This window comes from Pantherophis guttatus, chromosome 4, assembly GCF_059756535.1.
Source record: "Pantherophis guttatus breed Tessera chromosome 4, ASM5975653v1, whole genome shotgun sequence".
NCBI classification, from domain to species: Eukaryota; Metazoa; Chordata; class Lepidosauria; order Squamata; family Colubridae; genus Pantherophis; species Pantherophis guttatus.
Genome location: NC_142066.1, coordinates 103,348,460 through 103,375,713, shown reverse-complemented (window position 1 = coordinate 103,375,713; position 27,254 = coordinate 103,348,460). Strand labels below are relative to the sequence as shown.

The 27,254-nt window shown below is 36.5% G+C and overlaps 1 protein-coding gene across 1 annotated transcript; it reads right to left on the bottom strand.

The window, feature by feature from the left end:
• Positions 1–2,049: 2,049 nt before the first annotated feature.
• GASK1A (golgi associated kinase 1A) lies at positions 2,050–27,155 on the bottom strand. Its single transcript, XM_060683752.2, is given in 5 exon segments — positions 2,050–2,416; positions 3,540–3,643; positions 4,946–5,068; positions 26,464–26,621; positions 26,624–27,155. Coding segments are annotated over 5 exon segments (1,128 nt in total). The 3' UTR covers positions 2,050–2,205.
• Positions 27,156–27,254: the final 99 nt, after the last annotated feature.

The window sequence follows — 27,254 nt, the reverse complement described above, 5'->3', positions numbered from 1 at the left end:
ATTAGCTGAGAAAGACAGCTAATTTTCTATCTCTTGGCAAACCTTTGTAATCGTTGGCAGCTAGGAAACACTTGAAACAATCCATGAAGGAATCCCACAATTATTTCACCTGATCAAAAGGTGCGAATGTAGAAAGGGTGGCCATGTTCAGTGAGAGAGGAAAATAAATTGTCTGAGGCTTCTTTCTCTTCTTTGCAACGTCTTGTCACTGTGACTTAGCTCAACGTTCTGCTCTGCTAGTGACTTCCTCGACTGCCACCTCACAATCCCACCTTCGTCGCCAGTTGTTCCAATCGTGGAATAAGGTGGAAGAAAGGAGGCCAAGCAAAGAAACAGTTAAATTTGTTTATTGAGCTAACCGTAACTTGCTCTGTTTGCTTATGGCTTGGCTAGAGTGAGCGCTGTTCTGAGGCACTGACAGCTCTTTTATACTCAGCTGTCAGTGCACGTACCAATCGGCAGGTGCTGATTTTCCGCCAGCGTCTTGCCGGCAATTGGACCAATCTGCGGCTCTTGCTTCCTTGTGTAAGGAATGTCCATATGCAACACCCTAATAGAAAACCTATATAAAAATTGATTCTGGATTGTTTGTTTCTCACAGATCAATACTGTCTGTATCTCATTGAATTTTCCTATAAAGAATATGAAGGGATGTGGGAGAGAAATTGTTTATGTGACATTTGCCTAGTGAGTTGTGAGGTGCAGCCTGGGATTTTTAATAAAATAAAAACACGAAAAATATCACAAAATGCTATTTTCTGTACCGCAGACAGTGTCAGCTTTGCTTTTCTCGCCTTCTCCCATCTCATAAGCAGAACTTATTTACATGAAAATAAGGTATTTATTTCAAAAAGGGTTTTTTTTAGCTGCTGATGGCTGCCTTCCAGGGCAAGTCACCTTAAGCATTTCCATGACAACCAACTGTGACTAAGGAAAGGCTGAAACAATTTTAAGATGGAGCTTTTCAAAGCTGTGGGTTGCTGAAACAGACAAGAAATGAAGATGCTAGGATGCTATACAAAATTACCTGATGCTGAGACATTTTGGAATCCAGGATATGCTTACAAACGGGGAAGATTCAACAATACACGATTATGGAAAGACCTGGTGAGTTTGCAGTCAATCAAATCCATTTTAAAGAAGCATCACCAGCAGGTAACACATTTTTTAGATAACACATAATGGCAGGTAACACATTTTTATCTGGCTCAAACCAGGATAATTGAATCCTTTTGAATTTGCTGAGTTCTAACTAAGCTACTTCCTTTTCACTCTGTGAAATTAGAAAATGGGAGTTTCTGGATTTTGAGGCAATTTGGAACAAAATAATCAAACTCTGGTCCATTCCATCCTTTCCTTCTAATTTAGTCTCTTTCAAAAGGATACATTCTAGATAATGTTGGGATTACAACTCAGAATCTCCACCCTGCAGCCAGGAGGACAACAGATTAGGGAAGCTGGTTCTATAACATTGAAGCACTAAGGATCATACGTGTCAAGTCAGAATTTTTATCTGTTCTCATATTTATCTCATTAACAAAAATACCTTGTACATCAGAGGTAGTATTCTGCAGGTTCTAACCAGTTCTGGAGAACCGGTAGCGGAAATTTTGAGTAGTTCAGAGAACCGGTAAATACCACCTCTGATTGGCCCCGTCCCCATCTATTCTCTGCCTCCTGAGTCCCAGCTGATGGGGAGGAAATGGGGATTTTGCAGTAACCTATCCCTGGAGTGGGGTGGGAATGGAGATTTTATAGTATCTTTCCCCTGCCATGCCCACCAAGCCACACTCACAGAACCAGTAGTAAAAAAAATTGAATCCCACCACTGTTGTACACTTTCTTTTTAACAATTTTTCCTCGCTGAGATCACTGGTTGATCTTGCTTTGGAATGTCATCATGATAAAACAAACTTTGATTAGGAAAAGAGAGAAACAGTTTATATGGAAATGTATTGTGGAAATCCCTCACAAGGATCCATTTGAGGCTGTATCAGTTACAACATTTTCATTCTGCTTCTGGTGAATGATTATCCAGCCATACTACCCTTTACAATTTTATTTCATACATTTTATTTCTCTGAATTCATATAGAACAGCTTCTGTAGTTAGTAGAGTGTCTGCCTGTCACCAGGGCACTGGGTCTTTCCAGAGTTCAGTGCTCTTTCCTAAAGCAGATGGATGTATAATACTTGTCATCAAAAGCTAATCCAAGGAATCTTCAGTGATGGTCAAATTATGTTCTTTAATGTATTGAAGCAGAGCCTGGCCTCTCCTGTCAATGGTATTAAGCCACTGTTTCAGACCTTCATATCCACCTTGACTTCCCCAGAATTCTGTATCTACATGCAAGGATTGTAAAAGCAGGTTTTGTTGGCATCCTGATTGGAGCATTGTTATAGCTGTCAGAGGAAACCTGAAAAGAATATAAATAGAGAAGGGGATTCCCCCCCTCCCAAAACTTAACAGAATAACACCTCTACTTTATAAACATCTAGATTCACAACATTTTTATATTTCTTGCAAAGGACATGATTTCAAGGGTGTTGACTAAAAACATATTTAATCTTAATTACATTCATAAATTATCAAGGATTATAATTCAATTCATCTAAATAAAAGAGTTGTAATCCATAAAACTATATGCCACAGAAAAGTTTGTGTCTTAAAGTCTGTGATCGTACATGTTTTTTGTACACAAGTTTTATTCTGGGAAGACAGATATACAATTGCAGTAAACAATTATTGACTCGCTTAGAATACATAGAAAAGCACACTGCCATTGGCTGGTTAACCCTCTAAGGGCTCTCTCCCAATATTTTCAATTTTAAGTCTTTTATTCTTTTAACTATTTTTACCATAATACTCACATGTATCTTTTATGTTTTTATGTCTATTTGTACACCACCCAGAATTGCTCTATGAAAGAGATGGGTAGTTTCTAAATATAATAAATAAATAAATAAATAAACAGCATCATTGTGCTATCATTGTTTTCATTGTAACCAAATTTTGTCTCCTCCTGGAACAATTTAGCAGACAATGTGATTGGATTTAAGAACCTTCTCACCTAACTTACAAGAAGAAACCCAAAATGGTAATTTAAAAAATACTAAACACATGAAACACAACTGAACATTTGATATCATGTCAAGCTTGACTCAAAGAAAGCAACATGAAAAAAAACTTCGGACAAAAAGGCTTGTAAGTTATCCTTTCTCTCTCATTGATTAGTCTTCAATCTACATAGATTCGACTTTTTCTACAGATGAAAGGTTTTTAAATTGTACTAGTAGAGAGACCAGAATCCAATGGAGGTTCACTCTGCAGTAAATATCCAAGTGATTTTGTCCCGTTCCTCTCCCTTTTTGCATTATGTTTGAGGGTCCCCATCAAAGCTAATTTCCAGGACATTACAGGATACAATAGAAAGGGAAATTGATTAAAATCATCACTCTATTCCCTTCTTTTTGGAAATGTTATTTAGTATCCATACCCCATCGAACTGACCTTCTGTTAGCTCACATCATCCCTCTTACCCATCTATCCCTTGCAGAAGTCTGAAATTAAGTTTCGCTTCAGAGTGGAAAGGTCTTCCTGCATTGTCAATAAATACTAACTGAGAAGGCTTGCTTCTCCGCACCTGAAAGAACGAAAAAAAGTCAACCTGGCAATTAATTGAGAACAGAATAATGAAGTGAATGGACTAATACAATGTTTGATGAAATTTTGGGGTGTTTACCTTGCTGCTCATCATATTTAGGGTTACTTATTCTACAACAATATTGCAAGAAAAAGAAAATTCAAGAAAAAGTAATCATACAACATAGCAAACCAACGTTCAAACTTAAATTAGAATTATAAAAATATAGATTTCCAATCATGAGTGTAGTTAGATTGTATTTTCAAAGCTAAGTTGACTGAAGAGTTGTCTCAAAGTAAATTACTTCCAGCTTCTGGGTTGTCATTTAAAATAGATGTTGGACTATCAATATTTGACAATGTTGTGGATTTGATAACCACTACATCCTAGACTTTTTAAGGAACCCTAATCCTCCAGAAGGCCTGGTGTTTTAAATTTGCTATTCAATATTATGCAATGTTTAATGATTCTAACACTGCAGGAATCCTAGGATTTGTTAAGTGCGCCACTGAGACCGGATAAAGAAATCAAAAGAGACAAAAAGAAAGATGTTTGGATGTCTTTCCATGGAGAGAGTTGCAGATTCAAAATCTTTCAGGCCCTCAAACATTTTCCTTTGTACACACCAGTATGTCTGAACCAGACACTAAATTGATATACAGTAGATCAATTGTGTCTTCTCAGACCAATGGGAGGAAACATGAAAAATTGATAACTATAGAAAAGTAGGGAGCCTCCTCTGAAAACAGTGTTGATTTGGGGCTTCTGACTCAGAAATCTTCACAAGGCACTTCCAAGTTCAGTCTAGGATGTCCTTCTGTGAAAATTCCAGTTAAATCACTGAGGTTACAGTTTAAGTGATGAATGGATTTTAAAAACTATAAATAGCTTGAGGACCCTCCTAAGGAATTGGATAAGCATAAGCAACGAACTTGTAAAATAAGTTTCCCCCGCTTCCCTGGCAAGGTAGAAAGCCTTTAATACCTAGGGAAAGAGCACTTTAGATACTTCCCAGTTTATACCTTAGAGTTATACACATGTATAAATGATTATTAATTTCTTAGATCATGCGGCAAGCTCCCCACTTTATATTATAGCTACTGTAATGAAAACTGGTGTGTGTATGTTTATATACTGCTCACCCAGTTCCTTAGGAGGGTACTCAAGCTGGTTACTAATTTTTAAAACTGATTGGTCTCTCTCTCTCTCTCTCTCTCTCACTCACACACACACAGACAGACAGACACGTGTGTAAGTTGACTATTCTGTAAATCACTTGGCTTCAACAATAATTGGGCATACCAAAATATGGACCAAAAACAGTTCTGCAGGATTTCGGCATTTTTCATGGAGCAATTCCTGAACACAAGGCTCAGAGAAATCTGGTTGGAAACCACAGCAGTATCAATCCAGACGATCATGGACCTGTGAAAAATATGGAAAGTAGAGGATGATCAGAGTTTTATTTTAGCCATATCAGATAAAGAACTTTTTGTTTTACACAAGGCAACTACATCAATTTGCTAATTGATAAGTGACAATACTAGGTAGTCTTTCTTGGACATTGTGTGATCAGACAGTGTGGTCTAGTAGATTGCACATTAGCTCAAATTTGAACCTAAATTCTAGTCTCAATTGATCATTTTAAATTATATCTGTTAAGGAAGAATGGAAACATAATGGGTATAGGAATTACAAAGTCCAGTATGATACATGGATATACACAAGAATAAGCCTCTATCATCAATGGCTCTCATTACTAAAAAAGGCTGATTGCTTGACTAACAAGCAAAGGTATGCACTCTCTCTTTTCAACAATTGTGAAAATATTATTTATTTTCACAATTATTACCTATTTAAGTTATAACATTCTTTCCTAAAATATTTCCTAGTTTTCTTCCTTGCTGCCGTGTACAACATCAGTATATCTTTTTCTGACTATGATATTACCCTTTTCTCTAATATAAATTGCCTTTGAAATTTTGAATGTTTGGAAGGGTAACCACTTTGTATTCAGAGACAGATAGGATGAGCTTTGGAGGGATATCCATCTTCACTTGACTGCCCTACCTATTGGCATCTCCATTATCTTCATAGCTGTTCATGGAGATCTGCAGAAGTGAGACTGCTGTACATGCAGGCTCCCCAAAAACATCTGCAAAGTGAGTCCAATACCTTGAAGAACCATTTAAAGAATTCCATGAAGAAGTATTCAGCATTGCATTCAGATAGTTTAAATCTTGTGTTTGCTTGCACTGTACTTAATATTGCAATATTAAATATAGACATGTTGTAGTGTGTTTTATCTCTTTTTTTCTTAAATCACATCTATTGTTCATTCTCATACTAGGAAGGTCAGAACTTCTTGATTTAGCAGATGAATGCAATAATGAGTTGTTCCCACAAACAGGCTTTCCACACTGAGAGAACCTGTCTAAAAGGAACCATTTTGATATCCATCAGACAGTTCACAAAATAAAGTGCACTAAGTACCATATTTTTCAGACTACAAGATGCTCCGGACTATAAGATGCACCTAGCTTTTGAGGAGGAAAACAAGAAAAAAAATCTGCCTCTGCCTCCCAACAATTTGCCTCCTTGCAGCAAACAGCAAACAGCAAACAGCCTGGTCAGCTTCAACACAGCCTGATTTAGTAGAGCAGCTGATTGGCGGTTGAATCAGCCTCCTGGAATATTACCAATCAGCTGTTCCAGGCTGTGGGGATAGCTGCCGCCCATTGCTACCTATCGCAGCCTCCATGCGCCCCATTTTTTGCCTCCGCGTGCCCCATTTTTTGCCTCCAAGTATCCTGTTTTTGGCCCATTCCAGGTGGTGGGGACTGCCACCACCACCACCACCACCACCTATCCCTGCTGCCTGGAACGGGCTGAAAACAGGACGCATGGGGACCAAAAATGGGGTGCACGGAAGCTGAAAATTGGGCGCACGGAGGCAGCAATAGGTGGTGATGGCGGCAATGGGAATCCCCGCAACCTGGAACAGCTGATCGGCAGTATTCCGGGAGGCTGATCCAACTACAAATCAGCTGCTTGTGCTAAATCAGGCTGTGCTAAAGCTGACTAGGCTGTTTGCTGCAAGGAGGCAAATTGCTGGGAGGCAGAGGCCGAATTGCTGGGGGCAAGTGGGTGGGTGGGGCTTTGGCAATATTTGCTCAATAAGATGCACAGATATTTCCATCCACTTTTGGGGGAGAGAAGTGCGTCTTATAGACCAAAAAATGCGGTAAGGTCTTTGTCGTCTATTCATTGAATAAATAACATTCACCAAAAATAATCTTTGATATGGCTAAAACAAGATGATGTTGAACGCACTCTCTCTCCCCTCCTTCTCTCTCCCATACTCTGCTTTAAATTTTTACTTAGCCCCAAAGCCAGTCATCATGCTATTGAATCACATTTCAATATTAACAGTACTCTGGCTTGTTCAACCAAGGATTCCTAAATCCTGTTAACTCTTTGCTTTCCTTGTTGCGGTTGCTCTTTACAAAAGGGACACTGCTTACATATTCTAACTAGCAAAAGCAAATACTGCCAACTGGAGTGCTGTACAGGTTCATGCAGCAGTTGGCTTGTGTAAACAGGATGAAAAGTTCATAATAGGAATGACAGACCAATCATCATTTCAAGGGAATGAAAGATGTATTTGCGACTTCCGGCGGTGACGTCAGCGTGTCAGGAACCAAGGGGACAGCGCTCCATTCCCTAAGTTCCAATTTTTGATCTGGGAGCTGCTTTTTTGGCACTATTGACCACGAAGAGGTCAATAGATTAAAGGGGAAATCCCAAGGACCTCGGAAGTGACAGCAATCGCCCCGAAGGTTCAGGGAAAACCCCTTAATTCTGACCGAAAAAAACCCAGCCTTTTTTTGGGGCTGGCCAGAATGCTGACTGCTGTCCTAAGAATGGAAGCGAAGATCGAGTAAAGGCATCACCAAATCAACATAAGATTTTGAAAGGTACAACAAACAAATGACGGAAATATAACTAAGAGAGAGACTCCAAACAGATCGGCAAAGCTGAGCCATAAAGAAGCGGCAAAGTGAAAGTAAAACGGAGCGAATTAGCAAGACCAACCAGAGGGTGACTAAGTGGAGCTGACAGGCAATGGAATTAAGGTGGATTTAAAAAAATACTGGAGAGTTGTTGACTGAATATTAAATACATTGTTACGAATTTGACTGGGACTTGGAATCGGCAAGGACTAATTGATTTGTGAAAGGAATACAGGGCCAAGTGTTAGATTTATTATAAACGGAAGTGGAGCTGAGACGAGAGAGAAGAGACAGAGAAGTGACGGTAATTAACTTTGAGAGCGATCGGGAGGAATTTTGAGACTTTGCATCGCCGGCAAAGGGACAGTACTCAATAAAAGACATTGAGGCACACTGAAGGACTCTGACAACAATTATAAGACAGACGATTCGAATGATGCAAGATTAAGTGTGGATTGCAACGACTACAATCCCGGAAATTAAATACGTTTGAGATTTAATTTAAACAAACTCTTTCTAACTTATCTTAGTTTTTCCTATTTCCAATACTTAATACATTAATACATAGTACATTGTATAGAATATTACAGTATATATAGTACATAGTCTTGGAACGTTTTAAGTTTAAGTTTAAAATACAGAGTTTAAGCATAAGTAAGAGGAGGTGGAATATAAATTAAGAAAGTAACTTGAGGATAACATAGTCTTTTAATAGGAATAACAATACAACAAACAACTTACTTGTACTTTCCTTGTATCTATTTTATTGTTGTTGTTTTTTGTGCTATAATTCAATATTAACTTAAGTGATTGAGATATTATTCTATCTACAATTAATTATATTATTCAATGATGAATTGAGCAATTGAAAAAAAAGAGTGATCTCTATTATTCCTATATATTGTTTTGAATAAGAATAGATGTTTTAAGCTGGTAAGAGTTAATAGAGATATAACTAAGAATTTAATAGAGCTTAATAGAATTAATAGAATATTTAAATTAGAATATTTAAATTAGAATATTTAATGTAGAAATTGATAAATGACTTGCTGAAACATCATATTTTTTCCCTACTCCCCGCCAAAGTTTATATTAATCCCTTATATAACGATATTAGAGACTGAACCTTAGAAATTTGATCGGATTTGAAATCTGAATAACAGATATTGGTTCCTGTAATCAATGGAAGAGAAATTCCACTATAAAATATAGACTGTGAATGAAAATTTGGAAACTGCTAAACCAGAGAATCAAGATGACAACTACCGGCCCATCTTCAATGACAAAAACGAGTAAAAGAATAATCACTAACCAAACATCGTCTACTGCATCACCGGTACAACAGAAAACGATAGACACAATGTTACTGGCAGAAAAAGAGAAAACTCCCCAATCAATCAACATCCAAAATATACATTCAGTATTAGCAATGATACAAGAGGGAATGAACAAAACACAAGAATCAATCGCCAACAGCCACCAAGAAAGCAAGAAAAATCATGAAGAACTGAAGTTGGATGTAGGAGAAATAAAGGACAACTTAAAACAAATGGATGATAAGATGGAGAAAATTCAGCAAAACATCACCAAAAATGAACAACGGATCCAAAACATTGAAGTAAAGATGGACCAAGCAGAGAAAAAACTGGAGGTCCTAGAATGCGACCAAATAACAATAAACAAAGAACTGGAAGACTCAATTTCATTCTTAGAAATGGAGAAGGTGTCATTCTACCTAAGATTCCAAAATATTGCAGAAAGCAGAGAAGAAGATTTGAGAGATCTAATGGTGGGAATTCTAGCGGAGGCGACCCAAAAGAATAAGGAAGAAATCAACCAGGAAATTGATGAAGTCTATAGAATATTTACCAATTATGCCTGAAGGAACAAGCTACCTAAAGAGAGCCACATTAGATTTGCAAGGAAATCGGTGAAAGAGGAAATATATAAAATAATGAGAGAGGAACCAATCACCTATAAGGGCAAAGAAATAATTGCATTAAAACAAATACCAAGAAGAATAAGAGAAACAAGGAAAAATTACAGTTTTCTAATCACAGAATTAAACAAACATAAAATAATGTTCCGGTGGTTAACACCTGAGGGAATTCTTGTTTCATGGCAAGACAAAAAACACAGACTTGATACTCTAGAGAAGGCACAACAGTTTTTTGACAGCAATTTCGTATCAGAAGAGGAACAAGAATCCGAAACACAGCAAGAATCTGCAAGCCAGGAGGACCAACCGGAAGAAGTACAGTGAGAAGGAAGAACAAGGGGAGAGAAAGAAAGGATGGAAAGAGAGGGAGCAAGGGAAAAAATACGAATCACTGGAAAAAACACTAGGAAACTCAGGACAGCAAGGAGATAGAAGATTAGAATGGAGAAAGAACTAAGATTAATATCAATTAACATATATGGCCTTAATACTCCATCTAAGAAATCACACATATTTAGGAATCTACAAAAATTGAAGACAGATATCATAACACTACAAGAAGTCCATATCAAAAAACAACAAGGTAGACTATTAGAAAATAAATGACTAGGAACACTCTATACAGCACTATCAGAACAAAAAAAGAAAGGCATAGCAATGTATATTCAAAATCATATACAAGCAAAGCAAATATTCGCTGATGAGGAGGGCAGGACGTTGATAGTTGAAATCGAAACAGGAATGAAAAAAATATTATTAGTGTCACTTTATGCACCGAATGGAACGCAAAGTGATTACTTTAAAAAGATACATAATAGAATTAAAGAACTGGACTATCCAAACATATATCTCATTGGAGACTACAATGCAATTGTAAACACAGAAAAAGACTATCGGAGCAGTAAACAAAATAAATCTAGGAAAAAAATACTCCCGGAGACATTTTACGATATGGCACAAGAGTTTCAACTAAAGGATGCCTGGAGGGAAATCAATTACAATAAACAACAATTCACATTTTACTCAAACCCGCACCAATCATGGTCCAGAATTGACATGGCTTGGATGACAGCAGAACTCAGATCAGACATCAAAAAAATAGAAATTGCAACTAACACATGGGCAGACCAGAGTCCGATTGAAATAACATGGAAGGGCCACCAAACGCGGAGAAGATGGATGATGGGTAGAGATATTATGAATGATAAACAATATGTGGAAATGATCCAACAAGAACTGAAATTATTTTTCCAAATAAACGTTAAAGAACACACTAGTTTGCAAAATCTATGGGACACAACTAAGGCATACATTAGAGGCCTAACAATTGCCTATACTGCACAAAAAAACAAAGACAAACAACAAACAAAACAAAACTTATTGACAACACTACAGCAATATGAATTAGAACTATAGAACTATTAGAACTATAGAAACTATAGAAACATCCAAGAAATTAAAGAGAAAATAAACCTTACAAGACATAAATTGAATTTGACTACAACTGCAGAGATAGCAAGGAAAATAAAAATGACCAAACAAAATCAATTCGAGCATGCAAACAAAACTGGACGGTGGTTAGCCTATAAATTGAAAACAGAAAAAGAAAAGAAGATAATAATGCAATTAAAAGACAGAATAATGAGGATAAAAAACGAATTGCAAAGGAATTTTTCCAGAACCTATACGTAAAAGAAGAAAGTCAAGAAGAGGATACTAGAGAATATCTAAATAAACTAAAGATACAGGGACTAAAAGAAGACCACATTGAATTACTGAACAGACGATCTCTATGTTAGAATTAATAGAAACAAGGAAGAAACAAAAAAATAACAAGACACCGGGAACAGACGGCATACCAGTGGAGTTCTACAAGACATTCCAACAATCACTAGATGGTATCTTAATACAAGTATTTAACGACGCACTTTTGGAAGCTGAAACCCCACAATCATGGAACGAGACAATAATCACATTAATACCAAAACAAGATTCGGATCCCACTGAAATCAAAAATTACAGACCAATCTCCCTCCTCAATGTAGATTATAAACTATTTACATCTATCATAACACAGAGATTGAAAAACTTTATCAAGCATTATATACATCCAGATCAAAATGGCTTCATCCCCGGACGACAAATCCAAAACAACACAAGAACAATTATTGACACTCTTGAATTCTACGAACAAATATTGTTTATGTTAACATTGGAAATTCTACTAGAAGAAATTAGAAAAGATACAGAAATAACGGGATTAAAAATTAAAAACCAGGAATATAAATTGCAAGCCTTTGCAGACGACAATGTACTCATCTTAGAAAAACCATTACAATCAGGACTAAAATTACTGACTAAAATACAGCAATATGGAGAAGTAGTGGGCCTGAAAATCAATAAACAAAAAACCAAAATCTTAATAAAGAATCTCACCAAACACCAAGAAAAAGAGTTGGAAAATATGCTAGGGATGCAAAAAGCAAAAAAAGTTAAATACCTAGGGGTGTGGCTCACCAATAGAATATCAACGCTGAAGGAAGACAATCATACTAAACTGGCTAAACAAGTAGAAAAAGATTTGGAAATTTGGACAAAACTCCAGTTATCTTTCCTAAACAAAATTGCCACTATCAAAATGAATATTCTACCAAGAGTGCTGTACCTATTTAGGGTGATACCAGTAAACCCGGGTAGAACATATTTCAAAGACTTGGACAAGATGATACTAAAATACATCTGGCAGAAAAAAAAGGCAAGAATCAAATTAAAGCACCTACAGGACAAACGAGACAGAGGAGGAATGGGACTCCCCGATTGGCAGATTTATTATAAAGCATCAGCATTAACATGGATAAAGGATTGGATTGAACTGAAAAACAAACGAATATTAACATTGGAAGGTTTCAACTTGACAAAGGGATGGCATGCATACCTATGGGAAGACAAACTCACAAAACAAGAACAATTCCGTAGACATGTTGTGAGAGACACCCTGCTCAAAACCTGGAATGAAATTAGAAAGAACCACTATGATAAGATCCCACGGTGAATCTCTACAACGGAAGCACTAATCTATCCAAATACAATGGACACAAATAAAATGAAAATATACCAGGATCTCCTAAATGAAGAAGGAAAATTAAAAACAATAGAAGAATTAAGAACTCAAGGTCTTGAAATGGACTGGTGGCCATACTTACAATTAAAATCCAGATACAAAACAGATATGGAGAAATTCGGAATCCAAAAAGAACTAAATCAGTTAGACAAAATTTTACTGGGCCCAAATGAGAAATCAATAACAAAAATTTACAACTTCCTATTGTCATATAAATTAGAGGAGGAAATAGTTAAAGAAAATATGATTACATGGGCGACGAACTTCGGATACCCCATAGAATTAAATAAATGGGAAAAATTATGGAAAACCAACAGCAAACTAACACTATCAGTACCGTACAAAGAAAATACCTACAAGATGTTTTATAGATGGCACCTCCCACCGGCACGGATCTCCAAAATGTTTCCCAATACATCTTCACTCTGCTGGAAATGCAAAGCACAAAAAGGGACATACTACCATATGTGGTGGTCGTGACCCAAAGCCAAACAATTCTGGAACAATATTAAAACCCAATTGGAAGAAATAACAGCTCAAAAAGTACCATTAAAACCGGAAACATATCTACTAGGCATATTTACATGTAATTATGAAAAAGAAATAATATATTTGATCACACACATTCTGACTGCGTCAAGGATCACTTATGCACAAAATTGGAAACTGGAAGAAGTCCCAACACAAGACAGAATAATATCCAAAGTCATGGAATGTGCCGAGATGGACAGACTCACCAAGGAAATCCAAGGAAAGGAAGAATCTAACTACTATCTGGTTTGGCAAAGGTGGTATCAATGGTTGGAGAATAAAACAAAAACCAAATCAAAAGAGGATTCTAAAAGAGTAAAACAAAATTCTGTACCAAATAAGATTTAACAACAAATAATTAAATATCAATAAAATAATATCGTTATATAAGGCGAGAGGAAGGAATATATATTGAGGAATATAGGTTATTGATATCGTAAAAAATTTGACATTACGTTTAGATGTCATTAATGTCATTAATGTGTATTGTTCTATTTGTACTTGTATGTATATATGTGTTTTGTGTGTTTTTATATTTAATAAAAAAAATTTAAAAAAGAAAGAAAGATGTATTTGCACAGCACAGCATATAATGACTTCAGTCGAATAATATGATCTCCAACATCTAGCAGGGTCTGACTTTAATGCCATATTCTGATGAGCTCTTCTTAATTTTCCATTGTGTCCTAAGAACATTTTGTCAGAACACTCTAAAATAGAAAGGTGTATATAACATCATCATTGCTTAGCTTCATCAGGGTCCAATGGCATAGGAAAACATTTATTGGAGAATACTTTTCAGAGACCTAATAAAGCCTACTGTAGAACCTGCTTTGGGGCAGATCTGTACTTTCAACATGAAGTACTCTTCCAGAATCCTTGCCTCAATGGAATCTCTTGGACTGAAAGATTTTAAGCACTAATTACATATATATTTAGGCACCACAAAGAATAATAGCTCTCCTCTTCTGTAAATGTGTTTAATGAAATTTGTTTATTTAAATCCACTCATGCAATAAAAGTTTCTTGGGCTAATTTCATCTCAGGAGAAAGTTCAGTTATTTCTTTAATAAAACTGAGCGGATATTCTCAGCATTAGAACAGATGGTTCATAGAATATCTGAAAGTGTGAGAGTTGGCAGGTGTTCAATTATCACTCTGCTTTCTCACTGTCTGGAGTTGCCAGGGAAAATATTGACACCTTTCAAAAAACATCCTAGGACCAGTTTTACACAATTGGTGTCAGTGAAATTATTGCTATTCACCCACCCCTGCACAGATTCCTTTTCAGAGTGGGAATGGGAAGATCCCTGAAATTCCTATGGAATTTGAATTATCTTTACAACCAACTCATCTATATCTGGTTGACTCTGTCTCAGTGTGTGAGATTAAGGAATTTTCATTGTGTCTTCTGCCTGCAAGGGTGGGTTCATGGATACACTGTTAATCTTCTGCCTGTCTGTCCCTCATAGTGGTTGTTACAGTACTTTCACTGTGTTATAGATGACTTTTCTTCTTCTTCTTGGGCTTCTGGGTGTTTTGGTTTATTTAAGATGTTTTGGAGGGCTTTAGTTGGTTTGTGTGCTGGGGAAGATGGTAATGGTTTGGTCCCTCTTTAGGTGTTTTTAGGGCTGCTCTAACTTCTGTTTTGAATTGGTTTTGTTTCTGTGTTATTCTGCTCTGTGATGTGTAATAACCAACAGATTAGCACACAAACCAACTTCCAGTGGTCCCAATGCTGGCCTTCTAGTGTTCATTATTCTACGAATTGCATTTATAATTCCAGTGACTGGCCAAATTTTTGCATGAAAAGAAACAACAGCCCCTGCAGCCATGAATTTTTTTTTAAAAAAAATTGTATATATTTTGAGTAGCTATTTAGCCTGATCACATGCATGTTTACTTTAAACCAGTTCAACAAGACTCAGAATTAAATGAGAGATTATGTGGAGATACATAACTATCTCCTAGTAGTATGGTTATAAATTATTCTTTCCCAATCTGGTTCCCTTCATATATGTTGGGAATTATGGAATTATAAACCCAGCATTTCTGGAGAGCATCAGGTAAGGAAAGTATTAGGTACATTTCAGGCAAGGGAGGTATGAATAAAGAAACATTAGAGCAGGGCTGTCAAACTCGTGGGCTGGATGTGTCATGCGCTTGCCAAGCTCACGGCCAGTTTAGCGAAGGGGGGGAGTTCTGATCTGTCACGTGATGATGCTGTGATGATGCGCATTTGACACCCCTATATTAGAGGGAAAGATCTGTTATCCATTTCTCTTCCAGCAGCATTTCTGTTCACCTCCCAACTGCTTTCTGAAGAACAAAAAAGGCATAAAGAGATTGAAAGCCATTTTAAGCACAAAAGGTGCCAAAAAAACCCAAAGCCAGAACTTTTCCATGGTCTATGCATGCTTTGTTTTAACACTGCCTATTGTTTTCAAAAAGATGTTTAATTTACTGAAATAACTATAGTGTAAAGGCAAAACCATGAGCACAGCTACAGCATCATTTCAAGTGGAAACTAGGTATTGTAGGTTTCCCAGGTGTTTTAGATAAGAGGCTTGAAACTAGTTTCTGCTCTTGTCTTTTATGACTGCACAAAAAATGAAACCCTGGTGGAGGTTTGGTGCTTGAGTAATCAGAGGCATTTCTCCCCTTCTCACAAGAACAGGTACTGCATCAAACATCATGGAAACCAAAGTAATTAAGCTGAAGAGCCAAACACAAAAGCCAACTGCTTCTTTGGTACTTTGTATTTAACATGAAAGACTGAAATGTCTGGATTTTTTTTAAGTAAAGCTATTTATAGGGCATACAATCTCAATTTAGGAAGTAATTTTTTATCTCACTTGAAACCTTCTCTATGCCAAGAGCTGTGTGTAGAGCAATTGCAGTTTTGTTGGTGACTCATAGCACAAAAAACATTAGCAATATAGCAATAGCAATAGTATTTGGAATTATATACTGCCCCATAGCACTTTACAGCACTCTCTGGGCAGTTTACAGAGTCAGTATATTGCCGGCAACAATCTGGGACCTCATTTTATCAATCTCAGAATGATGGAAAGCTGAATCAACCTTGAACCCATCAGGATTAAAGTCCAAGCTGGGGGAAGAGTTTTCCTGCAATACTGCAGTCTAATCATTGTGCCACCAGTGCTCAATATGTCTTTCTGTGGGGTGTGAAGAGTTATAGGATGATTCCAATCAATGCAGCCAGTTTTAGGGGAAAGTGGGAGAAGGAGATGCAATTCCTTTTGTTTCTTAAACCGTATTATTCTTCAATGAATAAAATAATAAACTGCACATATACTATGTCAATATATTACAATATTTATTTATTTATTTTTATTAGTTTGATTTATATGCCGCCCTTCTCTGGAGTCTCAGGGTGGCTTACAATGCTTTTAAGCAATAGCCTTCATACTTTTGTGTATACCTGCTTAGAAGGGCTTTTGGCCCCCCCAAGCAGTGTTCTATTTTATACAAAGTCAGTTTATTGCCCCCACTAATCGTGTCCTCATTTTACCTACCTCGGAAGGATGGAAGGCTGAGTCAACCTTGAGCCTGGTGAGAATTGCCTTGGTACTACAGGGGTTTAAGGCACCCTGTTATTAAGCTTATTAAGACCAGCTGCCTGCAATTACTGCAGGGTTCGAATCTCGCCAAGGCTCAAGGTTGACTCAGCCTTCCATCCTTTCTAAGGTAGGTGAAATGAGGACCCAGTTTGTGGGGGCAATAAGCTGACTTTGTATAAATATACAAAAGGATGAAGGCTATTGCTGAGCACATTGTAAGCCGCCCTGAGTCTTCGGAGAAGGGCGGCATATAAATCAAAATTAAAAAAAAAAAAAAAATTGAACTCGCAGTAATTGCAGGCAGTTGGAAGCTAAATATTACTTTAACAGTAGTTTAACAGTAATCCACTGCACCACAAGCCTCTTATTTAATATTCTAGGTTATTGGGAAGAACTCAATGTGTGTCAAGGTCAACACCAGCTAAAGAACTGGCAGCTGTGACTTCACATTGTTGTGAATACATTATAATAATTTATTCAGTAATATTTAGGAGTAAACGTGAGCTGGTTTCAGTAGAATTCTTATAAGATTGTCTACTTCCGGCGGTGACATCAATGTGTTAGGGACGAAAGGAACAGTGCTCCGTTTCCAAAGCCCCTAATATCCTTGCTGCGGGCGCTGATTTCGGTGATACCGACGCCGTAGAGGTCGGTAGAAGAAGGGGAAATTTCTGAGGCCCTCGGGGAGGGCGGCAATCCCCCCAAAGGTTCAGGATAACTCCTCTAACTCAGAACGAGGAAGAACCAGCCACCCGGCTGGCCAGAAACGCTGACAGCTGTTAAGAGGGAAGCGAAGATTGAAAAAGAAAAGCATTGGTGAAAACAGAAGTGAGGATTAAAGATTGAAAAGGTATATCTGCATTTTCTAACAGTTGGGAGAAAGCGGGCGGAAGGAACCCTTGAGTAAAAGAGGAGAAAGAGAAGCGGCGACCGATAAGTGGAGTGAAGGGGAGGAATCCATATTGAAAGTGACAGCGCGTAATCTGGTAGTCAGTGGAATCCGAAAGAATCCAGAGGGAATACGGTTGAACGAAGTGTGTGATTGATAACCAGAGCTTTATAACAAAAAGCTGCGAGAGTGAAGGTCTCTGAAAACTTAAAAGACTTAACGGGAGGACTTTTAGAGCCCCGGATATCCATAGAAGAAAGGACGGTGAAGCCATATTGAGCAACGGCAGGAAGAACACAGTCAACTTAGAACTTATAACATTGTTGCCGATACTTACTGGACAATTCAGATAAAGGCTTCCTTAACAGGATCGAGTTTATTGATCGAGTTAATTGGATAATTGGATAATAAAGTAACGGGACTATTGGATTGAGTTATTTGGGGAAGCAGACGCTTGATACTTTTGGCGCACGATCGGTGTGTATTGGACAAAAAGTAAAGTAAAGGGAGGAAAAAGTACGATCGGACGTGAAATACATTGGATTTATAATTTTTGTTTCTGCCACGGCTTATCTCGGTGAGGACTTGAACTGAGGATTACGGAACAAGTGGATAATACATGGATATATTATATTGAAAATATTGACAGTTGAAAGGAAGTGGACTTGAACTATAATTGGATATTTGATATAAAGATTGCCAGAATACAAGATACTACCAAGACCAACTACTAATTACCAACAGTGACTAAGAAGTAATATTTGGTGTATATATACTCACTGCTTTGGAAATCTATACTTATATGACTGCATAACATTACCTTATACTTATCTTGTACCCATTAAGTGAATTATTGCCTTATTAATTTGTTTTTATATATTTATATATTTAGAATCAAAGATATAGACTTTATTATAGCTAAATATAATTTCTATTAATTTGTCTTTATATAGTTAGAATCTCAATGATTTGTTAATTTGTCTTAATACAACTAGAATCAAAGATCCGGATTATATTATACTTATCATAGCTATATTATAATTACAAAAGTATATCCATATACATATGTTATATAAATTAAAATAAATTGGATAAATTAGATAAGTAAGATAAATATTTAGACAATTGCTTAAGGAATCTACGTTTGACATATGATTGCATAGATTGCATATTAATAGATTAATAGATTAAGTGATATATCAATTTGATCTATATATAGTTAGTATTAAAGATTTAGTCCATAGTATATTAGATACATTTATATTAACCACATCCCTTTACCTCCTGAGAAAAATCATATAGCACTTACTCCCTACTTACTAATATACCACTTACTCAAATACTTAATACCAGGGAGAATTAGCTGATGGATTGCTAGAATGCTACATTTTTCCCTCGACCCTCCCACTTAGCTTCCCATGCTGATTGATTTATAAGTACAAAGGAGCCTGGAAAAAAGCAAAAAATAAATTTGGGTGAAATTTTAAAACAGACCTAGAAATATTGACCAGTATATGAAAATCTGGGAAAGAATTAAAAAAGAGATAATAATGGCGACCACAAGTATAACGACAACTGCTAAAATAAGTAAGAAAACACCATCGAGCCAAATGATACTTATGACCTCACCAGCTCAACAGAAAGTAATTGAAACCACAGAAAAGGAGAAGATGAGCCCTGCCCTACAGAACATCCACTCCGCATTAGCAATGATCCAGGAAGGCATGAATAGAATGCAGGAAACCATGGCACATAATCATGAAGAGACCAAGAAAAATCATGAAGAATTGAGGTCAGATGTGAGTGAAATTAAAGATAACATCAAAAATATGGATGAGAAGATAGAACAAATTCAGCAAAACATAACAGAAAACGAGCAGAGGATCCAAAAGGTAGAAGAAAGAGTAGAATATGCAACCAACAGAATGGAAAGAATGGAACAAGATCAAGGGGCATTTAATAAGGAAACTGAGGATGCGTTAACCTATCTGGAAATGGAAAAGGCATCATTCTACTTACGGTTTCAAAATGTAGAAGAGCAGAAGGATGAGGATCTAAGTGAAATAATGATTGAGATACTGGCAAAGGCAACCCAGGTGGATAGGGATGAACTGCGAAATGGAATGGATGAAATATATAGGGTGTACACGAACTACGCAAGAAGAAACAAATTACCCAAAGAAATTCACATAAGATTCACGAAAAAATCTATTAAGGAAGAGATCTACAGGAAGATGAGGGAAGAGACAATCATGCACAAGGGAAGAGAAATCATAACTCTCAAACAAATACCAAGAAGAACGAGAGATCAAGGAAGAAATTATAATTTCCTGACCACCCAGCTAAATAAATTTAAAATAAAATTCCGCTGGCTACTACCGGAAGGCCTACTTATCTCCTGGGATGAAAGAAAGTACAAGATTGATAATCTGGAAAAGGCTCAAGAATTCTTTGACCAGCACTTTACAATGGAAGAGGAACAGGAGACAAGGAGAGAAGCGGAACCCGGGACACAGCGGATGGAGAAGGAAGAAAAAGATCAGGAAGAGGCAAAAAGATTGGAGAGAGAAAGAATGGAGAGAGAGGGAGCGAGGGAAAAGACTCAAAGAGTTACCAGAAACACAACAAAGTTGAAAATCACAAATAGATAAACTCGATAGAGATGGAAGGAGAAATAAAAATTATATCAATTAATATAAACGGACTCAACTCCCCAAGGAAAAGGAAATATATATTTACGAAATTGCAAAAATTGGACTTAGATGTGATAACTTTACAAGAAGTACACATTAAAAGACAGCAACAAATATTGTTGGAGAATCAAAAATTAGGAAAATTATTCACATCCCTAGGAGATAATAAGAAGAGAGGAGTGGCAACTTATGTCAAAAACCATTTAAAAGCTAAACAGATATATACAGATTCGGAAGGACGTATTTTAATAACTGAAATACAAACAGAAACAAAGAAAATATTGCTAGCTTCTATCTATGCACCTAATGGAAACCAGAGAGAATTTTACAAGAAAGTACATGATACTATTAAAGATTTGGAGTACGAAAATATCTGTGTTGTTGGAGACTTCAACGCAATCGTGAATATACAAGATGACTATCGAAGTAATAAACAAAGTAAGACTTGAAAAAGAATCTTACCGGATACATTTAAGGATATGACTGAAGAATTGCAATTACATGATGGATGGAGAGAGGCCAACAAACAAACCAAACGATATACCTTCTACTCAAATCCACACCAGTCATGGTCTTGGATTGACATGGTCTGGATGACGCCAGATCTCAGGAAGGATCTACAAGACATCGAAATTATACCGAATACATGGGCCGACCATAATCCTATAAAAATAACATGGAGAGGACAGCGAAAGCAGAAGAGGTGGATGATGGACACCGGAATAATAAAAGATAGAGATTATGTGCAGATGATGGAGAACGAACTTAGAATATTTTATCAAATAAACACAAAGGAGCAGACTTCAGTACAGAATCTGTGGGACACTACTAAGGCCTATATAAGAGGCCTCACAATAAAGATAAACAACAAAAGAGGAAAAAATTAATGGAAGAACTCAACATATATGAGTCACAATTACAGAAACAGCCTGACGACAAAACAACAAGGGAAAAATTGAATCGTACTAAACATGAGTTGAATTTAATTACACAAGCAGAAATCGCACAGAAAATGAAAATGGCCAAGCAGAAATACTTTGAATATGCAAACAAAACAGGTCGCTGGCTGGCATACAGACTGAAGAAAGAGAGGGAAAAAAGAATAATATACCAATTGCAGGATGAAACAGGACAACTATATAGTATGAATTTAGATAAAAAACGTATAGTAAGGGAATTCTATCAAAACCTCTACACACAAGAAGAGACTCAAGACCAAGATATTATGGAATACCTACAAAAAGCAAATATCCAGAAATTAGAGGAATCCCACAGAGAAATACTGAATAAACCAATAACAATGATGGAGTTGATGGAAGCCCGAAAGAAACAGAAGAACAACAAAGTCCCAGGTCCGGATGGAATTCCAACGGAATTTTATAAAAACTGCCAGTCTGCAATAGATGAACTACTACTACAAGTTCTCAATGAGAACTCAATGAGGCACTGCTGGAAGCAGAAACACCTAAATCTTGGGCCGAAACAATTATCTCACTCATCCCCAAAGAAGATACAGATCCGACTACAGTCCAAAATTATAGACCCATCTCGCGGTTAAATGTAGATTATAAACTATTCACGACAATTATAGCACAGAGGCTGAAAACAATTATACATAATTATATACACCCCGACCAAAATGGTTTTGTCCCAAGGAGACAAATAAAAAACAACATGAGGACAATAATAAACGTTCTGGAATACTACGAGCAAAACATCAATAATCAGGTAGCGCTAATCTTTCTCGACGCGCAAAAGGCGTTCGACAATTTGAATTGGAAATTCCTTATAGCACAACTGCAGATTATGAATTTCGGTGACAAATTCCTGAAAATGATTAAGAAAATATATTCTTCCCAGACAGCAAGAATTATAATTAATGGAGATATGACCGAAAAAATAAGCATCCAAAAGGGGGTAAGACAAGGATGCCCGATATCGCCTCTACTGTTTATAATCTCACTGGAAGTCCTTCTAAAGGAAGTAAGAAAGGAAGAAGAAATAAAAGGACTGAAGATAAGGAATGAGGAGTATAAATTACAGGCTTTCGCGGATGATGTGGTCTTCATAGTGGAACAGCTGGCAGTAGCGGGAGTCAAATTATTAGAGAAGATAGAGGAGTATGGCAAAGTGGCGGGGCTTAAGATCAATAAACAAAAAACCAAAGTCTTGACCAAAAATATGACAACGACACAAGAGAAAAAATTAGAAGAAGAATTAGGAATGCAAATTGCGAAGAAAGTAAAATATTTGGGAATCTGGCTTACTACAAAAGCAACAACTATTAGAGAGGACAATTACACTAAATTGATGAAGCAAATTAGAAAAGACTTGGAAAGATGGAATAAGGTACAACTATCATTTCTTGGCAGAATAGCGTCTGTAAAGATGAACATATTACCAAGACTCCTATATCTCTTCCAAGTGATATCAATTGGTCCGGGAAAAGATTTCTTTAAGGATTTCAACAAGACAATAATGAAATACATCTGGCAAGGAAAGAAAGCTAGAATTAAAATAAGATGCTTACAGGACACAAAGGAGAAGGGAGGCCTAGGTCTACCAGACTGGGAGCTATATTACAAGGCGGCGGCGTTGAATTGGATCAGAGAATGGATAGATCTATCAAATAGGAGAACGCTATACTTAGAGGGATTTGATCTGAGTCGAGGTTGGCATGCCTTTCTGTGGGAAGGCACAGACAAGCAACATCCGTACTTCCAGAGACATGTAATAAGAGGTGCACTATATAAAACGTGGCAAGGTATCAGAAGGCAACACTATAGTAAAATCCCACGATGGTTGTCGCCTATGGAGGCGCTAATTTATCCAAACACTATAGAAATAGGAAAGATGCGGAAATATCAAGAATTGTTGAGTAGTGAGGGAGACCTACTTATGAGACAAGAACTGGAAAGATGAGGCATTATGATTGATTGGTGGCCATACCTTCAAATTGAGTCAAAATATACAGCAGACCGGAGAGATTATGATTTTCAAAGCCAACCAAGTGAACTAGATAAAATTTTAAAAGGCACAGATGAGAAAATAATATCTAAAATTTATGGATATTTAATAAGGTATAAATTAGAGGAGGAAACAGTGAAAGAAAACATGGTAAGATGGGCAAGAAATATAGGTCACAATATAGAGTTGGATAGATGGGATAAGCTATGGGCAGAAAATTATAAGATGACACTGTCGATTCCATACAAAGAAAATTTATACAAGATATTTTATAGATGGCACCTTCCTCCGGCACGTTTGGCTAAAATGTTTCCAAACACATCACCAATGTGTTGGAAGTGCAAGACACAAATGGGGACATATTACTATCTCTGGTGGTCTTGCAGGAAGGCACAACGCTACTGGCAAGAGATTAAGAGAATAATTGAAGAAACAACGAGGCAAAGTGTAGAAATGAAACCAGAATTCTTTCTATTTGGAATGACTACACCACAGTGTACCAAGGAGATAAAATATCTTACCATCCACATATTGACAGCGGCACGTATAGTGTACGCTCAGAATTGGAAATCCGAGATAATACCAACAGAAGAAAAAATAATAACAAAAATAAATTAATGCGCAGAGATGGATAGGCTCACAAAAGAGCTCCAAGATAAAGAGAACACTGACTTTTATTTAGTTTGGCAAAAATGGTACACATAGTTAGAAAGAAGGATAGGGCCAACAACATAGGACATTAGGAGAACATAACTCAAGAATTGTAGAAATAGATACATGAGATGAGCCGTAGGATTGTATAAATAAATGGTTAATATGATTGTAGAAAGATACTGCTGAACTTCAATGAATGTATTAAGGTATAAGCAAGTAAATTTGTAAATAGTATGAGTAAGGAAAATTGGTTAAATGGACATTAATCACCGATGCGAAGGTTTTCTAGAAGTTAGTCGATTGACTCTTTGTTTATGTATAAGTGTTTACATGTATTTGTGTTTTACGTTTGTTTATGTTAATAAAATTTAATTTAAAAAAAAATAGAATTCTTATAAGACTGTCTACTTGAAGAAGCCTCTATAAATCTCTGCAAACCAGTTTCTGTCCTTAAAAGCTTCTCTATCATAGAGAAAGCATCATGACCTGCAACATTTGAGAGCCCCGCACACAGGACACTTGCCTGTTTAATTTCTACAGTCCGCCAAGTACAGCATTTTCCAGGATAGCATAAGAAATCAAAAAGCTTAATCTGATCTAAGAACTATTACTTTCCCAGAAGAAAGGATGATGAATAACATGATGCCATCAGAATGCCCTCTAACATATGCTTTCTCTAGCTGGTACTCATTCATTTTCAGTATCATGGAAATGATGCAACATAGGATTCAGCTCATAAGCAAATAGAATTACAAAGATCTTTATAGTTGCTACTTTTCCAGCTTTCAATCACAGAAGGGACCATTGGGTACTGCAGCTATTGCCTATGACCATATTGCTTTATACTGATGCTTTATACTTGATTCTATGTATTCCCAGATTCCCAGATTCTTCTGGGAAGAAAATGATCCCATAGAAAAGTAACAATGATGCTAATAGGCCTGTGTTAAACTGGCCTTCTGAAAATTACTTAAATTAAAACAAGTTGCTTTTGCAATATTCTCCAGCATCAATCTAATCAGGGACATCCATAGAGAAGTCAAAAAAGTCAAGATGGAATCTTCAACTTGAACAAAAATTTCATGCTTAATAAGCTGAAAGCCATTCATTATGCCAGAGTGTAAATGGTTCTTGAAGCATTTGTAGTTCAAAAACAGCTTACATTGTCACACAGTTGGATGGATGTGGGTGAACATGTGAGAAAAGCGCTAGCTTGCATTCAGTTTTTCTGTATTCATAATAGAAACCATAACAATTAGCAACAAGTGATAATTAAAATTCTATTTTAAAGATATATTAATCAACACTATACAAATTAAATTTGGATTTAGAAATTTTAATTAAGGGCCAAGGACAGATGAAATGAATTTTTAATAAAAGAAAAAAAATATTCTAGTTTTTTTCTATTTGGTTCTGTGCGCCTTTTGAATTTTATATTTTATTCTGATATCTTTAAGATCTTTTATAAGGCATCCTAAATATTACTGTGATCAAAACACAGAATAAAAATCTTTCTATTACTAATTCTATTAAAATACAAGCTATCCTTATACTTTCCAAGTAATTTCTATTTATCCATTTAATAACAACTTAGCACAAACAATGGTGCACTTTGCGAGAAAAGGGGCAAATTTGTCATATGCATATTCATGAAAGTCAAACAAGGGGGCATTCCTAGTGTTTTCAAAATTACTGTCTGTGGGTTTATTTATTTATTTATTTATTTATTTATTTAGTACGTAAGTAAGTAAATAAGTAAGTAAGTAAGTAAGTAAGTAAGTAAGTAAGTAAGTAAGTAAGTAAGTACACATCTATCATCCTAATAATCCTGTGAACTAAGGAGGAGATTGGAAACCAGGTTTCTACTGCTTTAATATGGAATGTATGAAACGGTCTTCTGCAGGCTCAACTTTATTGTGTCCTAAATTGGAATTGGTCACTGATAGATCTCCAGCATGTGTTTCATTGATTAAAACTACCAAATAATGTAAAAAGACACATCAAGTTGCTTATCAAAGGACAAATTTCCACAATTAGATAACCCCTGAATCAAAGAGATTATTTCCAAACTGAACTCTGAAATGTGGAATTCTACTATTATGATGAGTCAACTGAAATTACTATAGCAAATATTCATTGCATATTAATTTACCAGTTAATTATTAATTAATACTCTTTAAATTATTATAAACTCAAAAATGTATCCCAAAACCCTGATATATTGTATTATGTCTACACCATTCCTCATTAAATTATAATCAGTTAACATTTGGAATTGAAAACTAGTGTGAACCCCTTCCTATTGTGAACTTGATAGAGTATCCTTTGTATATAATCAGATTTGATGACACTTTTGTAATAAATTGCAAACTTTTGTATTGTATTGTAACTTGGTTCCTATCTAAAATATTGATCTACCACCAATCTACCTGCAGAAGAAAATCAAAGAGTGCCAATTTAGCCCATTCAGAATGTAGGACAGTCAAATAAGGAGCTTTCCCAAGTGATGTTCTGGAATCTTCCATGCCACACCGCTGTTGCAACAAGTCCTGGTACTGCAACCATCTTATAGTAAAGGAGTTTTGATATTAGAATCATTCAAGTGCTATATATCTGGTGCCCACCATACAATGGGCCTAGTAGCATCATTGATGTATTTGTAAGGTAGCAAGTGGCTGCAAAATTTCCTGGCCACTACAGGTAAGCTCTGGTGCAGCCCCAAAATTCTGTCCAAATGGAATGCAAGAACCTCATAGAGATCAGAGGACCTTTTGATTAAGCCACATAGCCCATTCAAACACAAATTTTGGGAGTCATGAAAAAAGGCATCTTGATTATATGACAGAGCAACTCTAATTATTTGCCCATGGCCAAGAATTTAGTCCTTCTTTATCACTGTACCATTGGCCAGAAGCTTCATCTTCTCCACATCATCCAGAGTGAACCATGGAAAGTTTGCCTTGGCAAACCTCAGCCTGTTCCCCTCTTTCAAACTAAGACCATTGTACCACAGGTTTCTGCATTGTTCTGATTTTTGCAGCTTCTTTGGATCTGTAGTCCAAAGGTAAGTTCTCTGAAGATTATGGAAATAAGCATTATCCCTCTGTTCCTGAGTGTTCATTGTGATCTGGAAGGATTGTTTGTCTGAGATAAGAATTTTGATTGAATCTGGGGATTGGTGGGCAGCAGTAGCTGCCTGCACATGTGGCTTACATTGCTC